Source organism: Simochromis diagramma, unplaced genomic scaffold (genome assembly GCF_900408965.1).
Source record: "Simochromis diagramma unplaced genomic scaffold, fSimDia1.1 OVJJ01000205.1, whole genome shotgun sequence".
Lineage (NCBI taxonomy): Eukaryota > Metazoa > Chordata > Actinopteri > Cichliformes > Cichlidae > Simochromis > Simochromis diagramma.
The window spans coordinates 255,248-267,304 of NW_024386782.1; the positions used below are offsets into that span (position 1 = coordinate 255,248).

General features: G+C 39.9%; 1 protein-coding gene across 1 annotated transcript in view; it reads left to right on the top strand.

The window, feature by feature from the left end:
- lig1 (ligase I, DNA, ATP-dependent) overlaps positions 1-11,561 on the top strand; it is a 65,005-nt gene extending 53,444 nt beyond the window's left edge. Inside the window, exons 24-27 of the mRNA XM_040014381.1 lie at positions 117-170; positions 7,435-7,578; positions 8,807-8,899; positions 11,367-11,561. Of these exons, the coding sequence (XP_039870315.1) occupies positions 117-170; positions 7,435-7,578; positions 8,807-8,899; positions 11,367-11,441 (366 nt within the window). The 3' untranslated portion in view covers positions 11,442-11,561. The remainder of the gene's footprint in view (positions 1-116; positions 171-7,434; positions 7,579-8,806; positions 8,900-11,366) is intronic.
- Positions 11,562-12,057: the final 496 nt, after the last annotated feature.

The following is a 12,057-nucleotide window of genomic DNA, read 5'->3' on the forward strand; positions in this document are numbered from 1 at the left end:
CTGCTGCCTCACACGCATCTAAGACTGAGTGCGTGTGTGCGTGTGTGTGTGTGTGTCTGTGTGTGTGTGTATATATAGATCTGTGCGTGCCTCTTATCTCCTTTCGTCTCTTCCAGATCGGGACAGGCTTCAAGGATGAAGATCTGGAGCAGCATTACAAGTTCTTAAAGGTAAAGTGTCACAGCAAGGCTGTTGCACTTACTCTTTAAACAGCCACACTGTTGTTTCCTTACATTGATGTCTTGATTTTTTTTTCTTTCTTCCTCTTTTTTAAATCGCAAATGTACAGGAGCCAAATATTTAACTGTAGACTCAACAAGATTAGCTTTGTGTGATTTCAAAACAATCTTTATTTGTCTTATACTGGGCCTTGGTACAGTCTTTTCAAATTGGCTTTTTTAGTGCTTCCTTGAAGCTAGCTTTTCTCTGATAGACTGTCCCTCGCAAACATAAGGTTTGAATGGCCGGCTTCTCCACTCAAAGCCAGAGCTGTGTGCCTGAGGAGACCATACGAAGTATATATATCCCATCTAACAGACTTCATTCAGAGATAACAGATGACAGTACTGTGTAAAGACATCTGAAGCTTCAGCTTTAGGATTACTTGAATTCATTGTTTGATAAGTACTTACTTGATGGTAACATAAACACAGACGCAGTAAATTTTAGATCAAAACCACAATGAGGTTTTTGGGGGGTTGGAGTCGTGAAATTCCACAACTATACATTCATAGATTATATTCTCTGTTCATTCAGTCTCTTCAGATATGAACCAAGATTTTAGTATCAAAATAATAGGACCAGTGTGCAGATAAACTCCTAAGTTACAACTTCATTTTGTAAATAGCACCTCGAGGATACCTTTAATTATCCAAAAGGAGAAAAGTAACAGGAATAAGCTCAGGGGTTACAGATGATGTTTTCTACCCTCTAGGCTTATACACGTGTTACATCTTACCTAAAATAAGTTGCACGTGCCTTTCAGAGGTGTTCATTTGGTGTGTTTAGGAAATGCTGGGCTGGCACCATGAATCACTTCTATTTTACCAATGAAATAAAATGTGTTTAGTGAAACTGTGTTGGCGTGCTCTGAAGCTGGTTAATGAATTTCTTTTTCAATTTATATTTGAAGAGGTTTGCTCCAGAGCAGCAGAGCAGCAGAAGCATTTGAAGAAACTTGACAACTGCTCTCTGAAAATGATAGCCGTTACGAGAGTGTGAATTCATTTTTGTATTCTGCTGGCTTTATCAGCTAAATTTATTACTTCTTTTACAGGAATAAAAGAGACGGGGTTTTTTAAAATACAGTCATCTATTTATAAAACAACGTAATCGTTATTTAATACAGACTGAGCAAACCTGGTGAACACCGTGGGTTTTTTTAAAACATCTCTTTTAGAGATTAAAGGGTTGAATTTGGTGTAACAAACTGCTGCACAGTGTAGAATCACTACAGTGAAGCAGTGATTTAGAAGGTGGTGTAACCTTTTTTCTTTTTTTTTTTTCTTTGTGAGACCAATAGAGCCTGCACTGTGCTGCTTTGTAATGAAAGTGATGGATGGTGAATTAAGGAAGGCCAGTGGTGTGGCCGTGTTGCTTTAGTTGCAGCAGTGCTGCAAGCCGAAGGGACTCGAGACGGGGAGACGATTGGCTCGGTTCACAATCCCCTGGGTGGCGAGTTGCTGTGCTGTAACACCGGGAGCTGCTCCCCCCCCATTTTTCAGTCTAATCTTTATTCTGATGCTTGAAAATGATTAAGGGTAGTAGACGTTAGAGGCTGACTGATAGTGGAGTTTTGGGGGCCTGATGCAGAATCACTTTCATTATAGATTTTAAGCAAAAGTACAATTTGACATTCAAATAAACTCTCCCAGAAATGATTTGGGAATGAGTTGGCACTTTTGAAGGAAAGAGGCATTTTGTAACAAATGGCTAAATGAGACTCCAGAACTTTGGTGTCATTGATCTGAACAAAGCAGCTAAGCAGTGGTGACACTCACATTCAGTTGTTCGTAGCTTATTATTAACTGAAAATTACATTTAGGCTTCAAAAATCATAGAAGTGGTGTCAATTTGGGAGGAAAAAACTATGTAAGTACCATAAACTTTTATTTTCTACATATTTTCTACATTAATCCAAAATGGTAGTGGGCAGTAAAGCCCAATTATATCATGAGATTTTGAAAATTTGCAAAAACCATATTTATGACAATAGAGGGGAAAGAATTTAACATTTCTTTGGTGATCTTAGCTCGCAGGCAGCAGCTTTTATGTGCAAACAAAATGAAGGGCATTTTCCATCCTCCTTTTCCATTGAGTTACTGTCATTGATGACGGACTACCTAATTTGAAGTGTAGCGTTCACAGCATTAATGTAGCAGTGAGACAGCCTTATATCCACTGACATGGCATAAGTCAACTGTAAGTACAATTGTAGTCTCGACAGTGTTTTCTCCAGAAGTTTTAAGTAAAAAAAAAAAAAAAAAAGAACAATGCAACTGCTTAACACAGTTTAACCGGAAAAGCAACTTAACCTTGTAATTCCACAGGAGCCTGCACAATATGATCACATAATAAAGTATAAATCTAAAAATAATTTTTACCCAGGGTGTTTTAACTTGGGTTTATTTGAGCTGTTTAACCAGTTGCTTAAAGTCCTGCGTTACCGCTGTGTAACCGCATTAGTAATTTCCATCCACCATTGGCTCTTCTTGCCATATAGAGTGCAAAGAGTGAGTGCTCAAGCGATGCTCAGGTGAGTGAATGTTTACTTTTGCGTCACTGCTCTTATTTCGCTTTACCTGCCTTCGTAGCCTTGTAGTAGTCGGTGGTGTTTTTGCCTCAAGTGGTGAAACAAGTTCACTGTTCCCATTGTTAGCAGCAACATTTTTCTTGCATATTGCGTTATCATGTTATATTGGATGTCATTGAAGAAACTCCCTTTTTAAGTACTAAAATGACACTGCTCTCGCTCTCAGACATGCCTGGACTTTGTTGTCATCGTCGTGTGTGCTAGGCAAAGTAAACGCGTTGCGTCACTTTATCATTTTATATCATTATCATGATGTGACAGGTTTTTTTTAACAAGTTAAAAGTATACAGTGGGGCAAAAAAGTATTTAGTCAGCCACCAATTGTGCAAGTTCCCCCACTTAAAATGATGACAGAGGTCAGTAATTTGCACCAGAGGTACACTTCAACTGTGAGAGACAGAATGTGAAAAAAAAATCCATGAATTCACATGGTAGGATTTGTAAAGAATTTATTCGTAAATTAGGGTGGAAAATAAGTATTTGGTCACCTCAAACAAGGAAAATCTCTGGCTCTCACAGACCTGTAACGTCTTCTGTAAGAAGCTTTTCTGTCCCCCACTCGTTACCTGTATGAATGGCACCTGTTTGAACTCATCATCTGTATAAAAGACACCTGTCCACAGCCTCAAACAGTCAGACTCCAAACTCCGCCATGGCCAAGACCAAAGAGCTTTCGAAGGACACCAGGAAAAGTATTGTAGACCTGCACCAGACTGGGAAGAGTGAATCTACAATAGGCAAGCAGCTTGGTGTGAAAAAATCAACTGTGGGAGCAATCATCAGAAAATGGAAGACATACAAGACCACTGATAGTCTCCTTCGATCTGGGGCTCCACGCAAGATCTCATCCCGTGGGGTCAAAATGATCATGAGAACGGTGAGCAAAGATCCCAGAACCACACGGGGGACCTGGTGAATGACCTGCAGAGAGCTGGGACCAAAGTAACAAAGGTCACATCAGTAACACACTACAACGGCAGGGAATCAAATCCCGCAGTGCCAGACGTGTTCCTGCTGCTGAAGCCAGTGCATGTCCAGGCCCGTCTGAAGTTTGCCAGAGAGCACATGGATGATACAGCAGAGGATTGGGAGAATGTCATGTGGTCAGATGAAACCAAAGTAGAACTTTTTGGTATAAACTCAACTCGTCGTGTTTGGAGGAAGAAGAATACTGAGTTGCATCCCAAGAACACCATACCTACTGTGAAGCATGGGGGTGGAAACATCATGCTATGGGGCTGTTTTTCTGCCAAGGGGACAGGACGACTGATCCGTGTTAAGGACAGAATGAATGGGGCCATGTATCGTGAGATTTGAGCCAAAACCTCCTTCCATCAGTGAGAACTTTGAAGATGAAACGAGGCTGGGTCTTCCAACATGACAATGATCCAAAACACACCGCCCGGGCAACAAAGGAGTGGCTCCTTAAGAAGCATTTGAAAGTCCTGGAGTGGCCTAGCCAGTCTCCAGACCTCAACCCCATAGAAAATCTGTGGCGGGAGTTGAAAGTCCGTGTTGCTCGGCGACAGCCCCAAAACATCACTGCTCTCGAGAAGATCTGCATGGAGGAATGGGCCAAAATACCAGCTACTGTGTGTGCAAACCTGGTAAAGACCTATAGTAAACGTTTGACCTCTGTTATTGCCAACAAAGGTTATGTTACAAAGTATTGAGTTGTATTTTTGTTATTGACCAAATACTTATTTTCCACCCTGATTTACGAATAAATTCTTTACAAATCCTACCATGTGGATTCATGGATTTTTTTTTTCACATTCTGTCTCTCACAGTTGAAGTGTACCTCTGGTGCAAATTACTGACCTCTGTCATCATTTTAGGTGGGGGAACTTGCACAATCGGTGGCTGACTAAATACTTTTTTGCCCCACTGTATTCATGGATAGTGTGATTCTGGCATAGGGTGGAGTCCTAACTCACAGGATGGCCTGCAAAAAACATTCCTGTAGCACTCTTTTTTTTTTTTTTTTTTTTATCATTATTAATATCACGCATTCTTTGTGTTTTTCTTGTTTAATAATACTTGGAAAATGACTTTTGATGCCTTATTGTCACCTTCTGGTGGAAGCAATGTGTTATAGATTCAGGTACAACCAAAGGACAAATACGGTTTAAAAATATATAACTAAAATATAGCATTTCAAAAGTTGGAAATCATCAATTGAATTTCAGTTTCTCATTCAGTGAACTGATAAAATGTTATTATTAGTATTCTGATCACACATTTCACATTATAAGCCTGGAACAGAGTTGATACCTAAATGCAGCTTCTGCTCGTCATTGCTGATCATGTGCTTAAAATGTTTTTAAGTAGAAGCTCTTTTATTTTTTTCAACTTACCGTTTCACATCATATAAGCCAAAATGTTCCACAGCAGGCACAAACTGCACAGTTTTCCCAGCAGTAACAACTGTACTTGATTATATAATTGCCACTCCACCTTAAATAAGTCACTTTACATGCCCCTGAAGATGAGTTCTTCACTTGGTCCTCGGTGGTGTAAATACATTTAAATCAACATGAATAATTGCATGTAACTGAAATAGCTCACGCACCTTTTTAGGCTTGTGTGATGTGTAATTATGATGCTCTGGAAGGCGTGTAAAATTGCAATATTACAGTTTTATTAACTCCACCTAATACTTGACCCATCTAATGATTACAATAATAACTCTATCTATTATATAGCTGTATCTGTGTATCCCCAAGTATAACTGAAAGGCCACAGGTTTGAGCTCCGACAGAACTCAATATTTTATAAGACTCTACACGCCTACCAGCTCATGCATTGTAATTCGCTCTGTATTGGAGTGTCACTTGAATGCCCACAGTATAAATAATGTGTGCGGGGAAACAGCACCGCTACAGCTGGAGCTTTCTTTCCCCCAGAATTATTTAACTATGACCCAGTTCTGTGGACACTGCAGCAGTCTCGTTAACATTAAACCGTTTCAGAGGCACATTCGCTGAAATGGCTGTTTCACGCCAAAACAAGATGGGTATCATTTTGTAAAAGACTGACACCTACGCTGACAGAATGATTGCTCGTGTCAAAGTTAAAATGGTACTATTAAATATTGCAGAAGTTGGCTCTTTTTATTTTTCTCGGTCGCCTCGCGGGAACAGAAACAGTTTGGCGGTGAAGCCTGCGAGGTAAATATCGAGTTTAAAATAAGGAGAAAAAAAGTGCAGTATATCAGGCTGCTTCTAAATGAAATCTGTCGTGTAGGTGTGTGATAATGTGTCTTTGAAATCATGTTGCCCCCACCAAGAAATATAGGAGTGCTCAGACTGTGTCTGCCTCTTGGGATGTGGTTTTTGAGACACGGCACAATTCAGCAGGGCAACCAGAAGCGCTCCATCACTGTCTTTTTTACCAGGTTCTCTGTACATGCATTGCCTATTTTTACACTGTGCATATTTGCATGTACACTGTACGTACACTCTAGTTGTTTTCAGATGTGGGATACATAACACTGCTGGCTTCATCAGTCTGTTCAAAATGATGGCAGTCTTTCATTTCGGCATGAGTCACTTTTTTCATGCTTTCCTTCAGACACCCACGGCATTGGGTGCATGCGTGGGATAAAGTACTCTGAAGGAGATTTTAACAGTATATCAGTTGACAAACAATGCATGAGGTCAAAGTTTTATTGTCATGGCTGCTATATTTCAACAGCTGCTTTAATAAGAAGAGTTGCTGCTTACTATATTTAAACATGGAAAGGAGAATATCGGCACGAATAGAAACTTACCAGACTTGAATTTGCCCAAACTCCTTTTTAAGGTCAGCTATCTGGGCCATTTTAGATGCTTCCTTAAATCCCACTATGCACCTAAAACTCTAAGCAAACATTTATGTGTAAAGCCAGGACTTTATGAATATACCTCGTATTGAACTCTATGCTGTTTTTAAACAACAGCCAGTGCCACCCAATGCTCCCTTTCTAGACAGCCCTGTGCATAAGTGCATAAGTTCATGCAACTGCTATTGTCATTTAAGGTCAACTGAGCACCTGTTGGTAACAGTTGTTGCAAAATGTTGCTGAAGTACATTGACATTCCTTTGCTGGTTGCCTTATTGCTGCTAGTCTCTTCCTGTGTGGACGCTGCTCTATTGATGGATTTTGTTGCCGTCTGATGCTGCAGGGATGTAATAAACCTGAACTAACTGACCTCTAATCCAGTTAACTCAGTGTATATGCACAAACTGAGGGCATATAAATTGTCTTATGCAAACTGGCTTGGTACTGAGTGGCGTTAAAAAGTCAGATGCTAAAAGTAATCTGGTAGTGCCTGTCTGATTATGTGACTACATGCATTCAGTTTATGCTGTGCTAAAAGTAAAAATGTTATTTCATCCAACTTGGATTCTAATCACGACATTTTATGTGTGACCGAGTGCCCTGCACAAGCTGTCCATATCTGAAGAGTTTTGAGTTTGAAACGTTTATATAATTGTACTGTAAGAAGAACAAATTTGAGTTCTTTTGAAGAAGTCACCATTAATTCTGGGTACATATTTCTAACATTTATCTAACGTTTTATTCTTAAGTTGGATAATTTAGTGATTTAATCATTAATTTTTCATTTTATGTTCTCTAGGAGCACATCCTGCCCAAGCCCCGTGCTTACTACCGCGTTGACCAATCAGCCGAGCCCGACGTGTGGCTGGATGCTGTGCAGGTTTGGGAGGTGAAGTGCGCTGACCTCTCACTGTCTCCGGTCTACAAAGCTGCAATGGGAATGGTCAGTTCAGTGTCTTAATCCGCCCTCCATGTGTTTCCACTGATAAATTCTGCCTGTTATGCTCTGTTGCCTACAGTGAAAAGTCATAATTAGTGCCTCTTAATTGAGTTATTAAAAATGTTGTAAAAGCGTCCGGTTTTAATAGAACAGATACTTGTTTATTACCCGTGGTTTGGCTGCATGTTAGATGCAGAGTCCCTCAGCGCAAATAAAAAAGGTTTGCCAGAATATAGCTCCCGTTTTAACAGCAGGCAAAGTAAAACAACAGTGGGATGGATAAAACGCTACCATTAATTAAAAAAAATCTGGTGTGAAATTTGCCAGTTGTTGGGTTCGTTCTCTCTATACATCGTATTTTTTAAACAGTTGAATATCAGATGTTTGGATGAGTAACCAAAAAGAGGATTAGCAGTATCAGTTCTTTTAATACCGTGATCCCCAGGATGGTTTTGACAGGTAATTTGTAAGATTACCCTGAGGCTTCACACATAATGTGGCTACAGCTTTCTGCGATAGTCAGTAGCTTGAAAAAGAGGGTATACTTTCTGAGATATTAGAGCAGTGCAATTTGATGTAGCTAAAAGTGCTATGTGGATTTGCTAATGATGTTCCTCCACTCTGTGTACGTGAAGCTCGAGCAGCTCATGTGAACAGCTCAGGTACTTATGAACAGAATGGTCATCATGCTTTGCTGGGACCCTCGCTAATTCATGTGCTGTTATGGTGGTCTAAGCCAGTTTCCCAACTTTTTAAAAGCCAAAGTTTCAAGGCACAGCAAAAAAATAGCCTGTACTTACTGCAAATTGTACGAAAAGCTTTAAAGATTGAATTGATAGGTCAGATTATTGTCAATGTTGTATACTTATTCGTTCCATTTGACCCCCCGAATTTACATAAAAACCCTTTCACATTTGATAAACTGTAAGTACAGGTCTGAAAAATCTTAAACACACCCTTCACATTCAATATATCTGCATTGTCAAGCAGCCTTGGTTGAAAATGTACAGTACAATTTCTAAAGCCAGTAAAACACTAAACAAGGCAAATAATTCAAAGAGGTTTTTGTTTCCAAACCTTGAGCTAGCAGGGCTTGAATATCTTTCAGTGCATGTTAGTCAACAAAATATCCAGTACGTGGGGTATGTTAGAAGTAGCAACAAATGATAACTCAGTATCACAGGTCGTTTGCTGGTTTTAATTATAATTCTTGTGATCTGAACTTCTTCAGGTGGATCCAGAGAAGGGCATTTCTCTGAGGTTCCCTCGCTTCCTTAGGATTAGAGACGACAAGAAGCCCGAGGACGCCACGGCCGCAGCTCAGGTACATTAGATCAGTACTGGTCCCCCCTCCATGTCAGATCTCTTATAGGACTAGAAAATATGAAGGATCATGAGGTCAAAGAAGGAAGATCGCGGCCTAGTAAAATTCAGTCATACGCTTGTTTGACCGTGTTGTATAGAAAAGCATCATCATCACTACGGTCGCTTCACAAGAGCTGTCCTGTAAAATTTCATGGGTGAATAGCACTCCAAGGACAGTCTTTTTTTATATACAGGAATTGGTTTATGTAATGGTCTCCTGCTGCATGTCGAACGGAGCTGCATTACAGTCAGTTAAAGCAGTGTTGGTTTCGGAGAAATATATTGTGAGGCAGCAAACATGATTTGTACTGTACAAACTACAGGACAGTTCAGAAAAACTAATTTAAGTAGACAACACCAAGCTCACCAGCGCAAACCATTAATTGTGTTGTTTTAGTCTAACGGTGGATTTGTGTTTGACATAACTCGCAGAAAGTTTTGCCAGAACACAAATCAACTTTCAGCGGTTTGCTTAGGTGTTTTTTTTCTTTTTGTTTTATGCCATGTTGATGTCTGCCTGCCTCTGAATGACCTGACTGCTGACCCATGAGCATATAAAATTCTTATCACTATGCTGACCTGAGTTACAGGACTGTATATGGACTGTATACCTTATACAGTAAATGTCATGTACATACAAATATTTTTATGTTTTGTTTTTTCTCCTAGATTGTACTATTAGTGAAATAATGGTAAATATTGATATATATTGGAATATTACCATAAAATACTGCAGCTTGTACTTAACTATTTTATGTCTTGGGGCTAAAACTGCCAAATATTTCTTCTGTAATCCCTCTTATAAAGTGCCAGTGTGTATATACAAGTAATCAGCTTAAAGCTCTAAAGTGCTTTTCTAAAAACTGTGTTTTAGACAGTTTTTTTTCTACTCTTGCGTTTGTTTTCTGTTTGTTTTCCAGTAATACAAATATGGATTTGAATGTGAATAAAACAAAGTTACTCTTAATGGAGTCAAAGTATTAAAAATATGGAGGTGGAAATGAGCTTAATAATGAACCCTTAAAATGTGAAATGCACAAAATAAAATAAAGTGTCCAATTCTTGTCAATTAACCTAAACATTAGGGTAAGATACTTACCAAAGATGTGATTTCATGCACGTTTCAGACTTTCAGCTGTTCTTCAATTACAATGTCGATGTAGAAAAGATCAAAATAGACATGAAGGTGTTTTTTGTTTAATTTACTACCTTGTCTGTTGGGCCTATGTGTCTGAAACCAGAAGTCTCCACTTCTGTGTTAACATGCACCAGAATGTCTTTATGATGTCTGAAACTCGTACTGAAGTCTCCATGTTTATTTCTTTCTGTATTCTCAAAGTTTTGTTTTCTGAAGGTTGCGTTCATGTATCATTCATAGCCTGACTTATAGAACATCTTTTACCTGAAAACAACATTGAACATTGATATTTTTTTATGTCCTCCTGCTGTTGACCATGTTTTCTGATTCACGGCATGATATGAAGAGATCCCCTACGTTCAAAACCGTTTGACTCTAACAAGTCAACAAAATGAAACGAGATTTTTAAAGTTTGATTCCCTGCTAAACATTTTACGACATGATTTCTTGCATCATGCATCGCCTTAGATGCACCAGCTCTGAAACGCACGCCGCGCCTCACCGGGAAAATCCATGCCAGGTTCATTGTAGTGTAACACCACCTGCGCCCAAACTTGTGTAGCATTTCTAAAGACTGAACTACAATAAAATGTTAATATTCACTGAGTTGAATCAATGCCCATCTGTTACTTATAGAGTGTAGATATAGGCGTTTACGGCAGGGAGTCAAGTCAGAACATCAGCCGCATTAAAATGATGCTTCTGTCAGTTTTCATCAGTTAAGATGCACACACGCTCATTAGCACAGCACATCGGTTCACGTTGCCTGACGTAGCGCACGGTTTAAATAAAACTTAACCTCATTCGAGTCGGAGGGAATTAAGAAAACATGAAGACCAGCCAGATCATGTTGGATGCAACCACTTTTGGGCTGAGAATCAAAGCTTTACCTTGATCCTGCGGAGGAGAAATAATGTGATGTTTCATTGTTTTCCATCCTCACTGTGCCACCCTGCTGTACTGGTACTGATACTGCTGATTCTGGGTGGGCCTGCTGTTCGCGCATTATTCATTGTCCCGCCTTCCTCCTCCCTCGCCCCCGAACTCCGATGAGCCCAAGTGAGCGCAGCCCCCGTCTCGCACTCAGCAGCTGGGAGTCACCAACATCAAAGCCCAGCATATGAATAATCAAACTGATATTTTTAGCTTCTCCTCTTCATGTTTCTGACCTCACTTCATGATAGTCTCTCCTTCACTCCCCCCCTCCACCCTGCTTCCCCTCTTTCTCGCAAATCGTCTCATCTCCCTTGTTCTCTCTAAACATCTCTCTCCCTCTCGATCTCTGCAGATCGCCGAGTTGTACAAGAAGCAGCAGCAGATTCAGAATCAGGGGGATAAAGCTGACCCAGAGGACTACTACTGATCGTCTGTAGTCATCAGCAGGGAATAATAAATAATTGAATTTTAAGTCTTGTAATTGTAAATAGCTTCTTTCTTTCTTTGTGTACTGTTGAATGAAAATAAAGGCACTTGCCAGTTTTAAGCGTCCTGTGTACGTTATTGATTTGTTGAGGCTGCTCCTTTTTACTTTGATTTCCTTTTGAGAGTCAAAATTGCGTTAACATCTTGCCACATGCGATGCACATAAATTCCTAAAACCTGCATCGATTCAGCAGTTACAGCATACCTGACGGTGTCAGATTCCTATCAGAAATTCACTCTGCACAGCTGCCAAGTAAACCCAGAAAAGTAAGGTTTGCATGCAAATATTTTTTTAGACTGTCCTTATTTCTCCTCAAAAAGGCAACAGCAAGGTGTGTGGTAATAATAGTACGAGCCAAAGAGATTGCCAACTGCCTAAAATGTTATTAGTAGCTGACGATGCCGGAGCTGACAGTTGCTCAAACAGCAGGACAAAAGCGAAGCACTCACAGCTTGCATTAGATGATGGAAATCCACTAACTGTCCAGCATGAATCAATCACAGATGTGTGGAAGGAGAGTCGCAGCGGTTTGAGCGCCAAGGATGGGTGATTATGA